This window comes from Aotus nancymaae, unplaced genomic scaffold (genome assembly GCF_030222135.1).
Source record: "Aotus nancymaae isolate 86718 unplaced genomic scaffold, 86718_ANA_hifiasm-v0.15.2.pri h1tg000006l, whole genome shotgun sequence".
Lineage (NCBI taxonomy): Eukaryota > Metazoa > Chordata > Mammalia > Primates > Aotidae > Aotus > Aotus nancymaae.
In genome coordinates, this window is record NW_026988417.1 from 90,647,427 (window position 1) to 90,672,428 (window position 25,002).

General features: G+C 37.4%; 1 protein-coding gene across 1 annotated transcript in view; it reads right to left on the bottom strand.

Moving 5' to 3' along the window:
* The window catches only part of STPG2 (sperm tail PG-rich repeat containing 2), a 1,129,165-nt gene that overhangs the window by 935,561 nt on the left and 168,602 nt on the right, over positions 1 to 25,002 (bottom strand). The window contains exons 5-7 of the mRNA XM_064369406.1: positions 24,550 to 24,657; positions 11,938 to 12,097; positions 2,654 to 2,814 (exon numbers count right to left, since the gene is read on the bottom strand). Of these exons, the coding sequence (XP_064225476.1) occupies positions 2,654 to 2,814; positions 11,938 to 12,097; positions 24,550 to 24,600 (372 nt within the window). The 5' untranslated portion in view covers positions 24,601 to 24,657. The remainder of the gene's footprint in view (positions 1 to 2,653; positions 2,815 to 11,937; positions 12,098 to 24,549; positions 24,658 to 25,002) is intronic.

A 25,002-nucleotide genomic window follows, 5' to 3' on the forward strand; every position in this document is an offset into this window, starting at 1 on the left:
AGTGGCAAAACAAATGGACCAATACAATAAATAAAATAGTGTAATGTAGGCAAACACAAACATGTTGATAACCAAATTAAACATAAATCAATTGATACTACAATTAAACAAAAGGTTTACCAGACTGATTTTTTTTTAAATCAGACATGTTTAGGATCTATATTTCACTCTTGATTCTAGTTTGTCAAATAGTTTATAAATTGAGTCTGAGTTATACCCATAGGTAGTTTTAGATTGTCAACAAGAATAAGAAATTTACTGAGTCTATACTATGTGTCATAAGATATTCAAAGAATTTTTTGATTCACTTAGTAATTGCAGTAACACTTTTAGGTATGTACTATTATGATCTTCATTTTACTAAGCATAAAGAGTTAAAATAACTTGCACAAGATCAGTTGCAGAGCAAAAAAGTATATTCAAGCACTCTGAGTCCAGAGATCATGCTAGTAATCACTGTGCTAGACTTCTCAATATCTACAGTGAAGAATAAATACCGTAATTCTTTTTATCTAAATGTTAGATTACTAAGAATAATGAACTGTTAGTACATTTTAAACAAAATAGAGCAGAAATATTCTAAAAAACTACTAACATTCATGATGCATTTAAAATATACTTATATCAGAACTTAAAATAGTTAAGATAATAAATTTAATATTATGTGTTTTTTTAACCACAGTTAAAAATATATACTGGGTGCGGGTGACTCACTATGTAACACCAATGCTTCAGAAGGTTGAGGCAGGGGATCACTTGAGTCCAGGATTTCAAGATCAGCCTGGGCATTAAAGTGAGACCTTATCTCTACAAAAAAAAAGTTTTAATGACCAGGTGTGATGGCCTGTGCCTCTGGTCCTAGCCAAACAGAAAGCTGAGGCAGGAGGATCACTCGAACCCATAAGGGCAAGGGTGCAGTGAGCCACAACCACACCATTGCACTCCAGCCTGGGCAACAGAGTGAGACCCTCTTTCAAATATCTATATATTTGAAACACACACACACACACACACACACACATGGAGATAGATAGATAGATAGATAGATAGATAGATAGATAGATAGATAGATAGACAGACAAATAGACAGATGTATCAGACTAAATGAACAATAGAAATTAAAGACAAATATCAAAGGTTGATGACAGAAACTCAAAAACTGAAAGTCTAGAAATCTAGTAAGCTAAAAAAATGACTTTAGAGTACAAGTAGGTATGTTAAACTTGTTCTTACAATTGCAATTTAATAATGAACTTGTAAATTTAATGAAATATAAATTAAATTGACAGAAACTAGAGAGCTGTTTTGACGAGGCTGTCAGATGCACTACTGGGACCTGTGGGAGCAAAATATAATAAAATAAAAATGTCTGTAAGTTAATAATATGTGAATAGGAAGGACTATGATGGGTCTGAAATTTTGCCCTACTTCAACCTAGTAAGTTAACCTGCCACAGTTTCACAGAAAAATGCAAAACTTCTGAGTCAGAGACAAAGAACTTTATTACTCGTGGCATAACAAACAGCATGACAACAGCACATTTGCATCAGTCCTCCTTGCCCTAAAGTCCTACTGGGGACAAGGCTGATGGGGCAAAATAAATACCTGCACACAAAGTGGGCTTTGTTATGGGAGAAAAACTGTGAGTTCTGGGAACCTGAATTTTTTATAAAGAGCACTAAACACTCCCTCTGCTTAGGAGGGAGACATTGTATCTTTGAAGGCTGTTTGCTGTACAATCATCTGTAAAAAGGAGGTCCAAGCAAAGGTGTGGAGAAACACAAAACACACAGAGAATTGTCTCTTAATGATTAAAAAAAGAATTAAAATAGATGTTTACACAGAAAATAAACTTCTTTGAGCACATATACATAGAAAACAAGCCTCAGAAAAATAAGTTTAAATAAACATTAAAAACATGAGAAAAATTATTGTCTAAATTATAAGACTTAATCCCACAAATATAAATTTTACGTATAATAAAACACATAAGAATTCATGTATCTGCAATTAAGGGCAACAGATTTCAATGTAGTTATGTAACAATTTCCACCTTTAAATTGTTATGCATATATTTTCTGGTTTGTTTTTCATTGTTCCTGCTATTGTTCTCTTAAAATCATACTATACATCTTAAAACTGTAATACACAAAATTCAGTTATTACTTTCACTGAATTGAAATATGAAACCCTACAGTTTTCACCTATTGGTCTTGATAGAATTCCATATGTCACAGAGAACTTTCTCCATATTAGAAAGCTTTCCATTTTAAAACCAATGTCTAGTTTATTCTCTGTAAGTCTTTTCTGCTCTGTATCAAACATCTTCACTTTTTTCAAATGTTCTTTGGGTGACATGGTTGAAACTTGTGCACCTTCACCATTCTGATCACCTTCCCATGAACACATCCTCAGAGCATATTTTTTCAAACACTATATTTTTCATCTCTAGAAATTCAATTTGTGTCTTTATATTTCTGCCATTTCTCTATATTTAATATGTTCAATACTTCTCCTACTTTCCTTAATGTATGGAATATTGTTATAATGATTGCTTGACATCTTTTCTATTAATTATAACATGTAAATTCAAGAGAAACCTAAGAGCTTGATATTCAACAGAAAGAATATTATTTTGGTATGAATGCCTTACCTGATAATCAGCAGGCCCAGGGGTAACACAAGCTTCTTTCTGAACCAAGAAGAAAGTCCGAGGAACAGAAGAACGAAATGCACATTTCTTCTGTTTCTTTGAGCAGATATTTCTAATATTGGCAATTATAGTATTGTTCAGGATATTATAAAACCCAGGACCTAAAATTATTTAAAAATATCATATATAAGAAAAAGCATGCTTTTATTTGCACCTTTTGAACTGAGTAATTTTTAATTAAGGTTTTTTTTTTTTTAGAAAAAAATTACATATTGCTGGCATAAATGTAAAATGGCATAGTCACATTTTTCAATTTTGTTGAATTCTTATAAAGTGAACATATACTTGCTGATATAATTTGGCTATGTCCCCACACAAATCTCATCTTGAATTGTAATTCCCACAATTCCCATGTATCATGGGAGGAACCTAGCAGGAGGTAATTGAATGAAGAGGAAGGAATCTTGCTGTGCTGTTCTTGTGATAGTGAATAAATATCATGAAAGCTGATGGTCTTAAAACAAGGAGTTGTCTACTGCCACGTCAGACATGACTTTCATCTTCTGCCATGATTGTGAGGCCTTCCCAATCACGTGGAACTATAAGACCATTAAACCTCTTTCTGTTGTAAATTGCCCAGTCTTAGGTATGCCTTTATTAGTAGCATGAAAACAGACTAATATAGTAAACTGGTACCAGTAGAGTGGGGCACTGCTCTACATACCCAAAAATGTGGAAGCAACTTTGGAACTGGGTAACATGCAGGGGTTGGAATAGTTTATAGGGCTCAGAAGAAGAAAACTGTGAGAAAGTTTGGAACTCCCTAAAGACTTGTTGAATGGTTTTGACCAAAATGTTAATAGTGATATGTACAATAAAGTCCAGGCTGGGGTGGCCTCAGATGGAGATAAGAAACTTGTTGGGAACAGAAGCAAAGGTGACTTCTGTTATATTTTTGCAAACAGACTGGTGGCATTTTTCCCCTGCCTTAGAGATTTGTGAAACTTTGAACTTGAAAGACATGATTTAAGGTATCTGGCAGAAGAAACTTTTAAGCAGCAAAGCATTCAAGATGTGAACTGGGTACTGTTAGAGGCATTCAGTTTTATAAGGGAAGCAGAGCATAAAAGTTCACAAAATTTGCAGCCTGACAATGTGATAGAAAAGAAAAAACCATTTTCTGAGGAGAAATTCAAAAATTTGCATAAGTAACAAGGGACCCAATGTTAATCCCCAAGACAATGAAAAAATGTCTCTAGGATATGTCAAATGTCTTCATGGCAGCCCCTCCCATTACAGGCCCAGATGCCTAGGAGGAAAAAATGATTTCATGGGCTGGGCCCAGGGTCCTGGCATCGTGTGCAGCCTAGGGACTTGGTTCCCTGCATCCCAGCCACTCCAGACATTGCTGAAAGAAGACAACAAAGAGCTCAGGCCAGGGTTTCAGAGGGTGCAAGCCCCAAGCCTTAGCAGCTATGTATGGAAACACCTGGATGTTGAGGCAGAAGTTTGCTGCAGGAGTGGGGCCTTTATGGAGAACCTCTGCTAGGGCAGTGCAGAAGGCAAATGTGGGGTCAGAGCCGCCACACAGAGTCCCTATTAGGGTACCACCTAGTGGAGCTATGAGAAGAGGGCCACTGTATTCCAGACCCCAGAATGGTAGACCCACTGACAGCTTGCACCATGTGCCTGGAAAAGCTACAGACAAAACACCAGCCCATGAAAGCAGCCAGGAAGGAGGCTGTATCCTGCAAAGCCTCAGAGATAGAGCTTCCCAAGAATGTGGGAACCTACCTCTTGCATCAGCATGACATGGATGTGAGACAAGGAGTCAAAGGAGATTATTTTGGAGCTTTAAAATTTGACTGCTCCTCTGGATTTCAGACTTGCATGGGGCCTGTAGCCTCTTTGTTTCACTCTATTTCTCTCATTTGGAATGGGTGTGTTTGCCCAAGGCCTGTACCTCCATTGTATCTAGGAAGTAACTAATTTGCTTTTGATTTTATTGGCTCATAGGTGAAAGGGACTTGCCTTGTCTCAGCTGATACTTTGGACTGTGGATTTCTGAGTTAATGCTGAAAGGAGTTAAGACTTTGGGGACTGTTGGGAAGGCACAACTGGTTTTGAAATGTGAGGACATGAGATTTGGGAGGGGCCAGGGGTGGAATGATATGGCTTGGCTCTGTCCCCACTCAAATTTCATCTTTAATTGTAGCTCCCACAATTATTATTTGTTTGGGAGGAACCTGGTGGGAGGCAATTGAATTAAGGGAGTGGGTATTCTCACGTTGTTCTCATGATAGTGAATAAATCTCACAAGATCTGATGGTTTTAAAAACAGGAGTTTCCCTGCACAAGCTCTCTTCTCTTGCCTGCTGCCATGTGAGTTGTGCCTTTCACCTAACACCATGATTGTGAAGCCTTCCAAGCCACATGGAACTATAAGTCCACTAAACCTCTTTCTTTTGTAAATTGCCCAGTCTTAGGTACATCTTTATCAGCAGCATGACAATGGACTAATACACTTGCCATATGACCAGAAATTCTATTTCTAGGTATTTTCCCAAATGAAAAGAACCCAAGTGTCCATCACTTGATTAATATATAAACAAAATGTGCTACACCCAAACCATGGAATATTACTCAGCAATAAATAAATGAATCTCTAAAATATGATAAGTAAAAAGACGCAGATTCTAAAGCTTGAATAATGTATAATTCCATTTATATGTAAATTTAGAAACGGTAAAATCATAACAGCAGAAACAGTTGCCTAGGGAAAGAGTGGGAGGAGAGATTAACTGCAAAGGAACATGAGAAAACTTTAGGAATGATTAAAGTGCTCCAAAACATTACTGTAATTGTGATTGCCTGACTACATATCTACCAAAATTCATCAAATTGTATATTTAAATGAATAATTTTTATTTATGTATAAGGTATACATAGAGAATAAATAAATCTCAATACTAAAGTTTTCAAAGAATAATACAGCAGCATTAAGATAAATTTGACCAAAAAATTAATATATCCTATCATTAGACCTCCCTGCCACAAAAGTTATTTTAATTTTTGCTTTTTATTTTTCTGTGCATATTCAAAACTTGGAATATTTTCCACAGTGGTAGTCTGAGTGAATTGAGGTTCATATATTTTTCATTCAAAATAATACAACTTTCTATGCTGTTGAAAAACTTTTAACAAGACAGTCATATACTTAAAACAACTATTTGAGTGTGTTCTTTAAAAAATCAGTTCTAGTGAGCAGCAATATCCATTAGATGCAATATAATATACTCAACACTTAACTTCATTGTACTCATGTTATCTGCATTCTACTAAATTAGTCCTGCCACTAAATACATATGAAACTTCACTTAAATCTCATTTGTTTTTCTAGGCTTCAAGTTCCTCATCTAAAAATAATAGGAATTGATTAGATCAGTATCTGTTCAAGAACAATCTACAAGATAAGCAGTTTACAACTAAATGTAAATTTACTATTTCACTAAGCATTTTGTAACTAGTCCTTCTGAATGAAGATAGTATTGTGTTGATTTATGTTCTGATACAATCTTTTTTCTCATCATAGGCAGGAAACAGTTGACAAAGGAGTGTCAGTGGGTAGTACTAGATTAGATGTTACTTTGGTTTTTTCCAGATTTAAAAGTGATTAAATCTTCCTACATAGAAATATACTTCATACTTCTGACACATATAAGATTTCTCTCAAAATGTAAACAAACTCTCCCTAATTTTTCAAATATTCCAGTTCTAGTCTATTCCCTAAAAATATCTACCAAAATTCTGTTTTGCCAACTCTCAGAAAACCTAAGTGCTAATATAAACTATTCCTGCTGCCTTTCAACATTCTTCCAGTGGTGATGTTTAGGAAAAAGATAAACAGAAAGTATAATGAAAACTGTTTGAGCCACCATTTAAGGTATATAAAAAAACAAGGAACTATGTCAAATTTCTCTCCCTTCTGGCTCAAAAGTATTACATAGCACTTTGCAGGTGAGCTTAAATAGTTAATATAGCATCCTCAGGGATAGAGACCTCATACATACACGTATCAGGTATTACCTTCTTAAGCTTCTGACTTTGAAAGCCATTCTGATCATATGGTTCACTCATATTAGAAGTTTCTTATATTTATCTTAGAATCATTAAGTGTAGAAATGCCCAGGAACCCCAGATCAGATCTGCTATGGGAGAGTTAAAAGGTTGAGGGGTGCCTTATAACAGTAACTTGCAAACATTTTGGAGCTCCATATTAGGTGGTCAAATCTGCTCTATGACTGTTTTACAAGTCCATTTCATTACTGTACTCTAATAATTACATGAAATCAAATTTCCATGAAGACCATTCTTGCTAATCCTTAAAACATGGAAGATTCCAGATTATATTTTAGAAGTTATTCTTAATTTAACTTGCCCTTTATAAATAAACTAACTTTGAAGAATGTATAATATTTTATTTGTAATATACTAGACCATCAAATTGACAGTAAGACCCACTCTTAGAGCAACTGGGCCACTCCATAAGTTAATATTTAGAAATAATTTAGATTTCAGATTTATGATATATAAATAAGTAACACAAAATCAAAGCTGTTGGGACTTTAAATTATTTTGAGCCTTAAAGGAATATGCTTATGCAACCTGAATCACATGACAGGCAGCTGTAATCTTTGTTCTTCTGATTATAGATTAACCTTTTCTTTACCCATATTGTTTTCTAAAATACGTAGAAGACTAAAAAGTGCCAGAGAAGACCTCTTGCCTCTTCACTACTGATCTTCATTATAGCTTAACTTTCCTTTTACTTCTCTGACACAAAGATTTCACGACTATCACATTGTCTAAGATGGAATATTAAATGCAGTCTTTCAAACTGGAAAAGGAAAACAGCTATAGCTAAACTGCTATAACTCATAAACCAGCCTTGTATGAAAAATGTTATAATCTATTAAATTTCTTTATTTTCTGACTATAAAAGCAAGACTTTAACTTTTCACCTTTGGAGCACTGGCCCTATTCCTTTAGAGTCTGTGTTACTTGAATAGCTATTCTTACCTTTGTACTTGAATAAACTTTCTTAAACTGGATTCTGATCCATCTGATTATTTCAAGTTTACAATGATAAACACAAATGAGTTTAGTCATACTTCAACACAGAGGCTCAGGGCTCCAAGACCAATTGTTTCAAGATGCCCAAGTCTATCTGTAAAGCATATGACTTTGTCTAGGAAGTGCTAGAATGTCACTTCCACTCTATGCATTGGTCAAGAAAGCACCAGGACTAGTCATGACTGAAGGAAAGAAAAGCAAAACTCAATCTCTCCACGGAATTAGTAGCGAACAATTGTACCAAGTATATTACTATAACCAAACTCTAAAATTTGTGGCAGTGGTTTTGGAATCAGGCAATAGGTCAGAAGCTAGAGCAACTTGAAGAGTTAGAATAAAGGCCTTGAGGAGACTGTTGGTGATGACTTGAAAGACAGTGAGGGAAATGTTATTAGAGGATGGAAAAATGATAACTGGTATTATGCAATGGCAGAAATTTTAGCAATACTAATGCTTGAGGTAATGAAGAAAATATCTAAAGAACGGCTGGATTCTAACTAAGAAAATTTCCAGGTAGAATGTCAAAGTGCCAACAGTTCCTTTTATCCATGTATGAGAAGGTATAGATAGAAGGAAAAGAGTTTAAACTGTTCAGTTTTCTAGTATTACCATTTGACCCAGCAATTCCATTACTGGGTATATACCCAAAGGAATAAAAACTATTCTATTATAATGACACAGGCACATGTATGTTAATTGTGACACTATTCACAATAGTAAAGACATGGAATCAATTTAAATGTCAATCAGTGGTAGACTAGATAAAGGTGGTACATATATACCATGAAATACTATACAGCCATAAAAAAAGAATGAGATCATGTCTTATACAGAAACATGGATGGAGCTACAGGCCATTATCCTCAGCAAACTAAAACAGAAACATACAGCCAAATACCACATGTTTGCACTTATGAGTGGGAACAAAAAAATGAGAACACATGGATACATAGAAAGAAACCACAGACAATGGGGCCTACCAATGGTGGAGGGTGGGAGGAGAGACAGAATCAGGAAAAAAAACTAATGGGTGCTAGGATTAATATCTGGTGATGAAATAATCTAAAAAAAAATCCCCATGACACAAATTTACCAATATGACAATCCTATACATGTACCCTTGAACTTAAAAGTTAAAAATAAATAAATAAGTGAAAAGTAATAAAGTGTTAACTTTTCAAGGAGAATATTTAGGAAATAAAAAGGAACTATAATTTCCTAGATTTGAAAATAAAACTATTTTTCATCAACAATCTATACAGACAATAAATATCTCTCAAAGTAAGAAATGGCCTCAAGGCAAAGATGAAAAGCAGCATTTGACTATAAGACCTTTTGTTTAATTTTAGAAATATTTATGGTAACCCTTCATAAAACCTCTCAAAAAGGGGCCTTAAGAATCTTAAGGTCTTGTCACATGCACATGTATGTTTACTGCAGCACTGTTGACAACAGCAGAGACTTGGAATCAACCCAAATGCCCATCAATGCTAGACTGAATAAAGAAAATGTGGTACATATATACCATGGAATACTATGCAGCCATAAAAAAGGATGAGTTCATGTCCTTTGCAGGGACATGGATGAAGCTGGAAAACATCATTCTCAGAAAACTAACACAAGAACAGAAAACCAAACACTGCATGTTCTCACTAATAAGTGGGAGTTGAACAATAAGAACACATGGACACAGGGAGGGGAACATCACACACCCAGGCCTGTTGGGGACTGAGGGGTAAGGGGAAGGAGAATATTAGGAGAAATACCTAATGTAGATAACGGGTTGATGGATGCAGCAAACCAAACTACCATGGCACATAACAAACCTGCATGGTCTGCACATGTACCCAAGAACTTAAAGTATAATAATTTTAAAAAATAGAGAAAAAAAAAAGAATCTTAAAGTCTTGTATCCTAGACCCTTTTCACTTAGACAATGGTGCCCTAAGAACTTAACGGTGTTAAAAACATAATAGCCTCAAAGGTAATACAAAATAGACAAGGGTGATACAAAATACGTAACAGCCTCAAAGGTTATAAAAAAAAAGTTTTTTCTAAGAAACTGTAAGTGTGGCTTTTGTCTAGTGTATTTGATTATAAATTAACACAATAAGTAACTCAAACAAAGTTTTTATAAGAATCATACCATCTTGAGATAAAAGGGACAATGAGAAAATATAAATGAAAAGAAGCTGATAGAAGCTGGCTGAGAAGTTCCAGCTGCAAACACAGCCTATTTCATAGAGAAAAAGGATGACTCAAAACAGAACTAAGAGCCCAAAGGCAGAACAAAGAACCACAGAAAATCATTCCCCCTGGAGAGCTTTACTGGATCCTCATCAAGGAAATGCTAACATGTGCCCAGCTGAATTTCAGAATTGCTATGGCACTGTGACTGCTGTGGGCCTCCAGTTTTCCCTCTTCTTGAATAGGAGTGTCTAATCTGATTATCCTATCTCTCTCTCACACTGTATGGTGGATGAACCAACCCTCTCTTTGGTTCACAGCTCTGCTGACAGAGAATGAGTTGTATCTTAAGAACCAAGCACAAGAATCCTCATCTGCACCTATACCTAACTTAGATGACAAGATCCGGGGCTGGGAATTGTGGTTTACACTTGTAATCCCAAAACTTTGAGAGCCGAGGTGGAAAGATCATTTGAGGTTAGGAGTTAAAAACCAGTCTGGGCCACGAAATGAGGACTCACCACAATTTTTTTATTTAATTTTTATTATTTATTTATTTATTTATTTTGAGATGGAGTCTTGCTCTGTCACCAGGCTGGAGTGCAGTGGTGCAATCTTGGCTCATTGCAAACTCCGCCTCCCAGGTTAAAGCAATTCCCCTTCCTCAGCCTGCCAAGTAGCTGGGATTACAGGCATACACCACCATGCCCAGCTTTTTGTATTTTAGTAAAGACAGGGTTTCATCATGTTGGCCAGGTTGGTCTTGATCTCTTCACCTCGTGATCTGCCCGCCTAAACCTCCCAAAGTGTTGGCATTACAGGTGTGAGTGACCGCCCTTGGCCAAAATTTTTTTAAATAGCCAGGCATTGTAGCATGCACATGTCGTCCCAGCTACTCAGAAGGCTGAAGCAGGAGATACCTTGAGCCAGGAGTTGGAGGCTGCAGTGAACTATGATCACGCCACTGCACTCCAGCCTGAATGACAGAAATGAATGTCTCAAAAAAAAAATTTTTTTTAAAGAGGTCCTGTGCTTTGAAATTATGACATAATTACATGAAACTTTTGGGTCCTTGGGAAGGAGGAGGTGCATGTAGTTACACTGTAAATATTTTGTGGCCAAGGAATTGATCATAAAGTAGATTAAAACTGGCCATCAATTCTTTGCTACTCTCCTCACTGGGATAAAGTTTCATGTCCTTCCCATCAATATGCGCTACTCTGAGTGACTTAATTAACTAACAGAATGCAGAAGAAGTGATGTCCTGGGAGTCCTGTGGCTGGGTCATAAAAAATCTTGCAGCATCCGGTCAGTCTAATGGAACCCTAGGCCACTATGTTAAAAGTCAGGCTGCCCTGAGGCAGCCATGCTGGAGCTACGTACATACTTTGAATAACAGACCCATCTGAGCCCTGCCTTCTAGCCATCCCATAAAATAATGAGATATAATAGAAAAACCGGTTGTTTTAAGCCACTAAGATTGTTACACAGCAATAGAAAGCCAGAACTGTATGTCAGCAATTTTAAACTATATTTTGTTCTATATTCTTGGCTCTGAACATTAGAATATCCACTGACAATACCATAATATGTGATTGAACATCTCTGAAATAAAAAAAATTTAACAAAACTGAACATCATAAGTTATATTACTCATAGTGACCACCTAGTTGATATATTATGTTGTTTATCTGACAAGAGAAAATCAGAAAATTTAACAAATAAAGAAAAACAATAGAAAATTACAATTAAGCTGTGTAAAATGTTAAATTGAAATCTTACTAAAACTGTACATTATTTTATCTGTGTTTAATGTATAGTGAATGTTTTTAAAAAAATGTTGACTTAACACCACCAACCATAGGACAAAAAAGAAAACATACTATCTGGTGTATCCATCTTGTTAAGAACATTAAGTTACTTTATAAAGCCAAAGAGAAGACATATATAGATTAATTGCTAACCTGGCATCTCCTCTGTCCTGATGTCCTGTGTGAATCGAACAGCACTTTGACCAAATGGAATATTTTTCAGTCCTGATGTTTTCTTCAAGGACTTGATAGCAGTTCGACGTTCATTATATGTGCCAGGAGCCGGGGTTACTGACTTCACAGGTAAAAATCTCTAGTGAAGAACAGGAAAATATGCCAATAAGCAACTATAATACATTTTGATACTTCATAAGTTAAAAGCTGCCTTTTGAGTAATATAACATCTGAAGTTAATTTATTTCTTAATGAAGTGAAGAAAATGTAGATGAATTGAGATCTTGTAACCATCAAAACATAAGATATATAGCTTTTAATAAAATCACCTATATACTAACATAGTGATGTACTATGTGCATTACTAAAGCAGACAGACTTTTAGAAGAAAATAATCTCAACATGAGATTCTAGATGATACTGTAGGGATAATTATCATACTTAAAATATTCTGCCAGTTAATATAAATTTTAAAACTATATGATCTAACTATTTTACATAATCAAATTTCGTTCATTGAAAAATTTCTCAACATGTATATTCAATTAACTCAACATATATTAGATATCTCAAAAAAATCTTAGATTCAGTGGTTTATCAATTCAGTTTAACTTATAAACTTATTAACATGTATATATATAAAATGTTATATAACTCTGAACTCTTATAAGATACAGTATTATATAATCTTTTTAACTTTTTATTTGAAAATAATTTCAAATTTACAGAGAAGACACATGAATAAAAATGATACAGAAAATATGTGTGTAACCTTTACCCAGATTCATCTATTATCATGTTACCTCATTTTCCTTTTTTTCTTTGCCAACTCTATCTCTGTTTTGTCTGTTTGTCCTTCTCTTCCTCTCTCTCTCTTACTCTATGCACACACACACACACACACACACACACACACACACACATTTTGAAAGTTACATATAAGACAGAGTTTTGCTCTTGTTGCCCAGGCCGGAGTGCAGTGGCACGATCTTCGCTCACTGCAACCTTCGCCTCCCAGGTTCAAGTGATTCTCCTGCCTCAACCTCCCAAGTAGCTGGGATTACAGGCATGCACCACCATGCCCAGCTAATTTTGTATTTTTAGTAGAGATAGGCTTTTGCCATGTTTGCTAGGCTGGTTTCAAACTCCTGACCTCAGGTGATCCATCCGCTTCGGCCTCCCAAAGTGCTGGGATTACATGCGTCAGCCACCACGCCTGGTCTGTGTTTCATGATTTTAACATTTGGGGAGAATCACCCTTTTGTATATTTTGTATATTAGAACCTTACTTACTAGAGGTTTATCTGATATTTCCTCATAATTATATCCAGGTTGTGCATTTCTGGACAGACTACTAGGTAGGTAGAGCGTGGCTTTCCCAGGATATCATATCTGGAGATATGATGTCTGTCTGCTGGCCTTCACTGGTAATTTTAATTTTGATCAAATTCAACACTGCCTCTATATTTATAGTAAGTACTTAGCATTCTACTGTAAGCAAGTGATCTCCCTTCAATTATTTATTCCATTGTCAAGCTATCTACTTACCTATCTATAATTGATTCTTGAACAAACGGGTTTGAACAATGTGGGCTCCCTTATAATTTTCTTCAGTCTCTGCCACACCTGAGATAGCAAAACCAACCCTTCCTCTTCTTCCTCCTAGTCTATTGAATGTAATGACAGGACCTTTATAGTAATTTACTTCCATTTAATAAATAGTAAATATATTTTCTCTTCCTCATGATTTTTAATAACATTTTCTTTTTTTTTTTGAGCTTACTTTATTGTGAGTATACAGCACATAACACATATACAAAATATGTGTTACTTGACTATGTTATTGTAAGGCTTCTGGTCAACAATAGCTTATATGAATGTAAGTTTGGGAGGAGTCAAAAATCATATGAAGATTTTTGAATGCATGGAGAGTTGGCATCCCTAATCTCTGCATTGTTCAGGGGTCAACTGTACTTATTTATTTATTTATTATCCATATTGACTCAAGAATGCCAACATTAATGATTTATAATTCATTATTGAACCAGTGGGGGGTCCTTCATGTTGTTTCCTATGTCCCTATTGTGGGGTTCAGGGGAGCCCTCAGCTTCCCTGAGAGGATGTTTCTCCAGGTTCTTGGTCTATCACTCTCTCAAGAATGAGAGAGGAGACCACAGTGCAGTACACTCATGAAATAAATACCAGACCCCAAAAGTGTTGCAGAAAAGTGATCTATTTAGGCAGAGAGAGAAAAAGAAGGAAAGAAAGAAACAGCTAGCTCTCACACTGAATGAGAAAAAGAAAAGCTGCTCTCACACTGAGTGAGAAGGGTTCCCAGAGGGAGAAAACCAGAGAAGGAAAACTCCCCTCACAACTGTGTGAGAGAATCTAGAAAGATGGAATCCAGGAGAGGAAAGACAGCTTCCACACTGAGAGGAAGGGGACCCCAGAGGGGAAAACCAGGAGGAGAAAGAGAGCTCCCACTATGTGGGAGGGAATTCCAGAGAGCCGGAAATCTGGTGTGGGTAAAGGAGCAGGGGAATTTATCCTGGGAGAAATTCCCACCTCCCCAAGTTCCTCTGGCCAATGAAAGGAGTTCCTTTAAACTTCCACTGGGGTAACTGACCCTTAGTTTCTTCCCACACCCACAAAATTAACACATAAATCATTAAATCTCCTGGATGGAGAGAGATGGGAGGGGGGCATCTCGCTGGGAAGTTCTTGCCCTTAAAACTATGCCCCATTGTGGACCCAGGAAGAGAATGCATTCCCTCACTATGATATGCTCTCATCATTTTCTTTAGAACTTACTTTCTGACATAAGGTGTTACACTTTCCTCTTCCACCTACCCTACAATGAGTTATTTCTCTGAGGAATGCTTTTTCTTTCAGTAGGATAGAATTGGAGACCAAGTTCTGAGCACTAGATGTGTCCCTTGCTACTGGGATATCTTTGCTTCTTGGTTCATTTAGCAGACAGAGCAAGGACATATACACACACAGAGAATGAGAGAGAGAGAGAGAGAGAAACACATACATACATATATACCCATATACATAAACACAGGAACACATATACATTTACATGTGCACATATATATACATATACTCATACATATAAATATATATTAAAAATCATGAGTTCACGGCCAGGCGTGGTGGCTCATGCCTGTAATGCCAGCACTTTGGGAGGCTGAGGCAGGTGGATCACCTGAGGTTGGCGATCACTTGTAGATAATTAACATCACTGTCTTCTGGTTTATCTTCGTTGTGTTTATATAGCCAAGTAGTTATGTGTATGTTTTCCTATTTTCCTATTTTTCTTATGCAAAATTAGTGGGACATGGTGGCGCATGCCTATAATCTCAACTACTCGGGAGGCTGAGGCAGAAGAATCACTTGAACCCGGGAAGCAGAGGTTGTGGTGAGCTGAGATCGCGCCTTTGCACTCCAGCCTGGGCAACAAGAGCGAAACTCCATCTCAAAAAACTAAAATAAAATAATAATAAAATTATGAGTTCATACAAAAACCTTCAATTCAAATCTATCCCACAAGGTCCTCTTTCACCTCCTCCAATCCATATATGTATGTACCTTCCTTAACAATGAAAACCATACCTCAGAATACCAATTTTTTTGCTCAAACTTGTAATATATCTAAGATAATTTTATAATTGCTCTACACATACCAACCCAATAAACCAACCTACAAAAAATCATTCAGAATTTGTTTCCAATTCTTTTTTTTTCTGAGACAGAGTCTCATTGCATCCCACAGACTGGACTGCAGTGGCACAATCTCAACTCACTAGAACCTCTGCCTCCTAGGCTCAGAAGATTCTGGTGCTTCAGCTTCCTAAGTAGCTGGAATTACAAGTGCGTGCCACAATGCACAGCTAATTTTTGTATTTTTAGTAGACACTGGTTTTTGCCATGTTGCCCAGGCTTGTCTCAAACTGCTGACCTCAAGTAATCCACCCACCTCGGCCTCCCAAAGTTCTGGGATTACAGGTGTGAGCCACCGCACCTGCCCTGTTTCCAATTCTTACATTCATGGCACACTCACCCTCCAATCCCAGCCCCCATTGAAGACTGATATAGTCAAATACTATGGTTACCCGGATTATTCCTTCTTTTTTTCTCCTTCAGTGTAGTTAATGGCATTCATTTAAAATAAAACTGCTTCTTTATTTACATTTGCTTTCAGTTTATTTTTTTAACTTTTCCCATTCTTACTGATTTATTTTACTTTTTGAAGTGTAGTCAAAGAAGTGTGACTCTCTCTGTTTGCCTTCTACCCCAAGGGATGCTGTGCCTCTTGGGACAGAAAGGTATCAATTTGCAACATTTGCTGATTTATATGGTGTAAATATACCCACAGCAATGTCTAATTTCACACTACCAACATAATGTCAACCAGCCTGCAAAACTACTAGAAACTTAACAATTGGCTCTTGCAAGCCAGTACAAATAAACTGCAATATGCCAGTGCTTGCACTTTACCTCCTCACCATCACTTGTAGATAATTAACATCATTGTTTTCTGGTTTATCTTCGTTGTGTTTATATAGCCAAATAGTTACGTGTATGTTTTCCTATTTTTCCATTTTTCTTATGCAAAAAAATAGTACAACATGTTCTTTTGAGTTTTGTAAAGCAGGTAAATATTAACACTACCAAAATAAAAATTTATTACTGGAAGTACCAAAAAGGACTTTCAAATTTATTTTCTAAGTACTATCTTATTATTTTAGATGCTAAGTATAATGCTTATGTAATGATAATTTTCAACCATGGCTGCATATTAGAATTACTTGAGGAATTAAAATATATATATTGCTGATTATTACTATACAAGATGGCCGCTTAGGAGGAAGTCGGGATTGCAGCTCCGAGAGAAGGCGCAGAGGGTGAGTGGACGCCGCATTTCCAGACGGATTTTTACTGCCCACAGACCAGGAGATTCACAGGAGGAGAAGCCCCATGGGTCGCCAGCACCGCTGGTTTGAGTGGAGTGGCCGCTCAGCCAACGCCCTGGAGCGGGGGGCAGTGGCTTCTTATGCAGAGTGAGAGAGACAGAGTTCCCTCTGAGTCAGAAAGGGGAGCTGAAGCAGGGAGCAAAGCCAGGAGACCCCCGGGCAAGGGAGTGCCACGAATCTCAGAGCCGCTGCTTCAGCTGACGCAGCGGCACACAGGGCAGCGGATTTTAACTGCCCACAGACCAGGAGATTCACAGGCGGAGAAGCTCCCGGGGTTCCCAGCGCTGCTGGTTGGACCAGAGCAACCGCTCGGCCTGCACGGGGGGCGGGGAGCAGCAGCTCCTTGAACAAAGTGAACGAGACAGTGTCCCCTCTGGGCCAGCAAGGGGAGCTGTGGCAAGGAGGCAAGCCAAGAGATTACCGGACAAAAAGGGCCCCTCTGGAAACATGGCTGAACCCGGGATGGTACAGCTCTGTGGGGGAGGGGCATCGTCCATCGGGAAACACCCTGCAGTTCCGGGGCAATTTTCCGTAACCAAGACAACCCGCCACTACAGAGACTCTGTCACTACAGGGGCAGGCCAGCATAGCGGAAGCAGTTCTAACTACACCCACAGGACTGCCGGGAAGCTCACAGGGAAGATGGGCGGAGCCCACAGCAGCTCAGCGAAGCCTCTGCAGGCTGAGTGTGACTAGACTGCCACCTTGTGGGCAGGGAAGACGGTAGCAACACAGCTGAAAAGCATAAAGCCCTACCCCCTTGGGCCAGAACAGCTGGGGGTAAGAAAAGGGGGTTTATGAGTTCAGCTGCTGCAGACTTAAAATTACCAAAATCAGAAAGACAGCAACTACAAAGTCCATAGGCGGATAAATCCACAAAGATGGGAAGAAACCAGCGCAAAAAGGATGAAAACACCCAAAACCAGATCACCTCTCCCCCTACAAGGCAGCATAACGCCTCAGCAGCATGGGAACAAGACTGGACGGAGAATGAGTGTGATGAAATGACAGAATCAGCTTTCAGAAAATGGATAATAAGAAACTTCTGTGAGCTAAAAGAACATGTTCTAACCCAATGCAAAGAAACTAAGAACCTTGAAAAAAGACTTGATGAAATGCTAACGAGAATGGACAACTTAGAGAGGAATATGAGTGAATTGATGGAGCTGAAAAACACAACACGAGAACTTCGTGAAGCATGTACAAGTTTCAACAGCAGAATTGACCAAGCAGAAGAAAGGATATCAGAAGTTGAAGATCAACTCAATGAAATAAAACGAGAAGGGAAGATTAGAGAAAACAAGGTAAAAAGGAATGAACAGAGTCAACAAGAAATAGGGGGCTACGTGAAAAGACCTAATCTACATTTGATAGGTGTACCTGAATGTGACGAAGAGAATGCATCCAAGCTGGAAAATACTCTTCAGGATATTATCCAGGAAAACTTCCCCAACCTAGCAAGGCAGGCCAATATTCAAGTCCAGGAAATACAGAGAACACCACAAAGATATTCCTCTAGAAGAGCAACCCCAAGGCACATAATCATCCGATTCACCAGGGTTGAAATGAAGGAGAAAATACTAAGGGCAGCCAGAGAGAAAGGTCGGGTTACCCACAAAGGGAAACCCATGAGACTCACAGCAGATCTCTCAGCAGAAACCCTACAGGCCAGAAGAGAGTGGGGGCCGATATTCAACATCCTTAAAGAAAAGAACTTTCAACCCAGAATTCCATATCCAGCCAAACTAAGCTTCATAAGTGAAGGAAAAATAAAATCCTTTGTGAACAAGCAAGTACTCACAGATTTTATCACCACCAGACCAGCTTTACAAGAGCTCCTGAAGGAGACACTACACATAGAAAAAAACAACCAGCACCAGCCACTCCAAAAATGCACGAAATGGTAAAGAGCAGGAACACAATGAAGAATCTGCATCAACCAATGGGAAAAACAGCCAGCTAGCATCAAAATGACAGGATCAAATTCACACATAACAATATTAACGCTAAATGTAAATGGACTAAATGCCCCAATCAAAAGACACAGACTGGCAAATTGGATAAAAAGCCAAAACCCATCAGTGTGCTGTATCCAGGAAACCCACCTCACATGCAAGGATACACAAAGGCTCAAAATAAAGGGATGGAGGAAGATTTACCAAGCAAATGGAGAGCAAAAAAAAGCAGGAGTTGCAATTCTCATCTCTGATAAAATAGACATTAAAGCAACAAAGATCAAAAGAGACAAAGAAGGACACTACATAATGGTAAAAGGATCAATACAACAAGAAGAGCTAACGATCCTAAATATATATGCACCTAATACAGGAGCACCCAGATACATAAGGCAAGTTCTTAAAGACTTACAAAGAGACATAGACTCCCACACATTAATACTGGGAGACTTCAACACACCATTGTCAATATTAGACAGATCAACGAGACAGAAAATTAATAAGGATATCCAGGACTTGAACTCAGACCTGGAACAAGCAAACCTAATAGACATTTACAGAACTCTCCACCCCAAATCCACAGAATATACATTCTTCTCAGCACCACATCACACCTACTCTAAAATTGACCACATAATTGGAAGTAAATCACTCCTCAGCAAATGCAAAAGAACGGAAACCATAACAAACAGTCTCTCAGACCACAGTGCAATCAAGTTAGAACTCAGAATTCAGAAGCCAACCCAGAACCGCACAGCCTCATGGAAATTGAACAACTTTCTCCTGAATGTTGACTGGATAAACACTGAAATGAAGGCAGAAATAAAGATGTTCTTCGAAACCAACGAGAATGAAGACACCACATACCAGAATCTCTGGGACACATTTAAAGCAGTCTCTAGAGGAAAATATATAGCAATAAGTGCCCACATGAGAAGAAGGGAGAGATCTAAAATTGACACTCTATCATGAAAATTGAAAGAGCTAGAGGAGTAAGATCAAAAAAACTCAAAACCTAGCAGAAGACAAGAAATAACTAAGATCAAAGCAGAAATGAAGGAGATAGAGACACGAAAAACCCTACAAAAAAATCAATAAATCCAGGAGCTGGTTTTTTGAAAAGATCAACAAAATAGACAGACCACTAGACAAACTAATAAAAAAGAAAAGAGAGAATAACCAAATAGATGCAATAAAAAATGATAAAGGGGATATCACCACAGATGCCACAGAAATTCAAACCATCATCAGAGATTATTACAAACCACTCTATGCACATAAATTAGAAAACCTGGAAGAAATGGATAAATTCCTGGACAGTAGCCTCCTCCCATGCCTAAACCAGGAAGAAGTCAAAACCCTGAATAGACCAATAACAAGGTCTGAAGTCGAGGCAGCAATTAAGAGCCTACCACCCAAAAAAAGCCCAGGCCCAGATAGTTTCACAGCCGAATTCTACCAGACATACAAAGAGGAACTGGTACCATTCCTACTGAAACTATTCCAAATAATCCAAAAAGAGGGAATCCTTCCCAAATCATTTTATGAGACCAACATCATCCTAATACCAAAACCCGGCAGAGACTCAAAAAGAAAAGAAAACTACAGGCCAATATCCATGATGAACATAGATGCAAAAATCTTCAATAAAATACTGGCAAGCCGATTACAACAGCACATCAAAAAGCTTATCCACCATGATCAAGTAGGATTCATCCCGGGGATGCAAGGCTGGTTCAATATACGCAAGTCTATAAATGTAATTCACCACATAAACAGAACCAAAAACAAAAACCACATGATTATCTCAATTGATGCAGAGAAGGCCTTCGACAAAATTCAACAGCCCTTTATGCTAAAAACCCTCAATAAACTAGGTATCGACGGAACGTATCTCAAAATAATAAAAGCTATTTATGACAAACTGACAGCCAATATCATACTGAATGGGCAAAAACTGGAAGCATTCCCTTTGAAATCTGGCACTAGACAAGGATGCCCTCTCTCACCACTCCTATTCAATATAGTACTGGAAGTTCTAGCCAGAGCAATGAGGCAAGAAAAAGAAATAAAGGGTATTCGATTAGGAAAGGAGGAAGTCAAATTGTCTCTATTTGCAGACGACATGATTGTATATCTAGAAGACCCTATCACCTCAGCCCAAAATCTCCTGAAACTGATAAGCAACTTCAGCAAAGTCTCAGGATACAAAATCAATGTGCAAAAATCACAAGCATTCCTATACACCAATAACAAACTGAAAGAGAGCCAAATCAAGAACGAACTGCCATTCACAATTGCTACAAAGAGAATAAAATACCTAGGAATACAACTAACAAGGAACGTAAAGGACCTCTTCAAGGAGAACTACAAATCACTGCTCAACGAAATAAGAGAGGACACAAACAGATGGAGAAACATTCCATGTTCATGGTTAGGAAGAATTAATATCGTGAAAATGGCCATACTGCCCAAAGTAATTTACAGATTCAATGCTATCCCCATCAAGCTACCAATGACCTTCCTCACAGAACTGGAAAAAACCACCTTAAACTTCATATGGAACCAAAAGAGAGCCCGCATAGCCAAGTCAATTCTAAGCAAAAAGAACAAAGCGGGAGGCATCACACTACCAGACATCAAACTCTACTACAAGGCTACAGTAATCAAAACAGCATGGTACTGGTACCAAAACAGAGATATAGACCAATGGAACAGAACAGAGGCATCGGAGGCGACACAACATATCTACAACCACCTGATCTTTGACAAACCTGAAAAAAACAATCAATGGGGAAAGGATTCCATGTTCAATAAGTGGTGTTGGGAAAACTGGCTAGCCATATGCAGAAAGCAGAAACCGGACCCCTTCCTGACACCTTACACTAAAATTGACTCCAGATGGATTAAAGACTTAAACATAAGATGTAACACCATAAAAACACTAGAAGGAAACCTAGGCAAAACCATTCAGGACATAGGCGTAGGCAAGGACTTTATGACCAAAACACCAAAAGCATTGGCAACAAAAGCCAAAATAGACAAATGGGACCTAATCAAACTCCACAGCTTTTGCACGGCAAAAGAAACAGTCAATAGAGTGAATCGGCAACCAACAGAATGGGAAAAAATTTTGGCAGCCTACCCGTCTGACAAAGGGCTGATATCCAGAATTTACAATGAACTAAAAAAGATTTACAAGAAAAAAACAAAAAAGCCCATTCAAAAATGGGCGAAGGATATGAACAGATACTTTACAAAAGAAGACATACATGAGGCCAACAAACATATGAAAAAATGCTCATCATCACTGGTCATTAGAGAAATGCAAATCAAAACTACATTGAGATACCATCTCACGCCAGTTAGAATGGCGATCATTAAAAAATCTGGAGAAAACAGATGCTGGAGAGGATGTGGAGAAATAGGAACACTTTTACACTGTTGGTGGGAGTGCAAATTAGTTCAACCACTGTGGAAAACAGTGTGGCGATTCCTCAAGGACCTAGAAATAGAAATTCCATTTGACCCAGCAATCCTATTACTGGGCATATATCCAAAGGATTATAAATCGTTCTACTATAAGGACACATGCACACGAATGTTCATAGCAGCACAGTTTACAATAGCAAAGACCTGGAACCAACCCAAATGCCCATCGATGATAGACTGGACAGGAAAAATGTGGCACATATACACCATGGAATATTATGCAGCCATCAAAAAGGAGGAGTTCACATTCTTCGTAGGGACATGGATGAACCTGGAAACCATCATTCTCAGCAAACTGACACAAGAACACAAAATCAAACACCACATGTTCTCACTCATAGGCGGGTGTTGAACAGGGAGAACACATGGACACAGGGAGGGGAGCACTATACACAGGGGTCTGTTGGGGGGGAGGGGGGATAGTGGGGGGTGGGAAGTTGGGGAGGGATAGCATGGGGAGAAATGCCAGATATAGGTGAAGGGGAGGGAGGCAGCAAATCATACTGCCACGTGTGCACCTGTGCAACAACCTTGCATGTTATTCACATGTACCCCAAAACCTGAAATGCAATAAAAAAATAAAATAAAATAAAATAAAAAATAAATAAATAAATAAATAAATAAAAAGGAAAAAAATATATATATACATATATTGCTATTTAGGCCCCATTATAAACCAACTGAATCAATATCTGAAAGGAAGAGCAAAGGGCATGTTGTCACATGGGTATCAGAATGTATTTAAATTCCTCTAGTGTTCTAAATGTGCATCCAGGGTTAAGAGCCATTGTCATAAAGGAAATATTATGTATTTAAAATTAATAATTGAAGATATAAGGCAATTCAATGCATTTAGATAAAATGCCAGGCAACTCCTAAATCAATGACTAAAATAAGCATCTCAGAAATGTATCTGTCTTTATTCCTACAAACCAGAAATTTTGTGTTCTAAATATACTTTGTTAATTGCATTATTTCTTTTTCTATCATAATCACTAATATATATCTATTCATATTCAAATAAACATTAACACTACCCCTAGCAAGTTATCCTGTTTAACTCCTCCTTATCTTTTACTGCAGAGCCATTATTCTTTTCTCCATTATGCCCTTAAGTCAAATTGATATCATATTCTTTTCTAGTAATAAAAATATATTTTAAAATATGATTGGTGTCAAGTGATGTAAAGTTAGGGCTATAAATCAGAGTAAAAGTAATATTATAAAATCTGAGATTTTATTTGTAAAAATAGTATTTTTAAAAAATCAAGGGCAAACATACATGCACATGAATGCCCAGGTGTGTGCACACATACACATACACACAGAGAAAATATGCTCTCCTCCCCACATCCATCTCGTATAGTACCTTAAGTATCACTAAGTTGCTCAATGCAAGAAATCTAATATTCATTCTTGATTCCTCCCAGACCCTCATTACAACATCTATCCCATTAAAAAGTCATATTAATTTTATCTCCAAATAGACCTGCAATCTATCCACTTGTCTCCAAGGAAGTATCTTTTTAAGTACAATAAAATCAAAGTAGTCGTCTATAGTCACCCGAAGGTTAATAATCTTCCCAAGTTAAATAAGATAATCAGAGCTGTACATATCATAGGCAGATAAATATCACAATCACTTTGGTCTGGAGACTGCCACATAATGAAAGTTGCTAGTATTATAATTGTCTTACCTTACAAATATGTTAGATACCTTCAAGTCCTCTTAGTATATTCCTGCGAGTATGTGAAATGGTTACTGCAAAATATATTCTATGACTGTTGTATCACTAATGAAGGTCACAGTCAAGCTTATATAGTTTACATGTTAACACTCCACACATTCATTGGCAAAGTATATTTTAAAACAGATTAAAGAAGATATTTATTATAAACTGAATTGAACATTAATATATACAAATTTGCTTAATAGAAAATGCTTAATAGATGTTTCTATTAAAATATTCATCTGTATATTTCTAATTTTATTTCACTTCATTTTACCCACGTTTTTGGCAATATATTTTTCCCAGACCATGTCTACTTCCAATTTGCTTAAATATCACTTTTCTTCTAATAATCTTTAAACATCATCGAATGTGTTGCTGGCTTCACACTATGCCTATTAGACTTTATATATGAAAATGGCTAAAGACCATTACCTGGGATTGAGAAAGAAAAGCAGGGGATGCATCATTTGCATTTTGTGTCATACTTTCTGTCTTCTGAAATTGACTTTTAATGTCATATTTTCCAGGCCCTGGTACTCCCTAAATCACAAAAAGAAATACATGTTCTTATTAAGATAGGTTCTATAGCACCTAACGCAAGAGTTGGCTAAATATCTGAACCACAGCCACAGAGTTCTTAAGTGAATTCCTATATAATATTACCAAAGCACTTCATTAAAAGGCAAGCTGGAACAAACTTAAGAACAGCAAAAAAAAAAGAAAGAAAGAAAAGAAAAAATTTCCTTAGCAAACAGCCCTCGAACCTGAAAACAGACTACCTGAAACTTTGCTGCCCTCTACTGATAAAGCTCAGAAAAAATTATCCAATTCTTCACATGATTAAATACTAAAATGATGGTAGATTCAAATCTTCTGCTTCATACA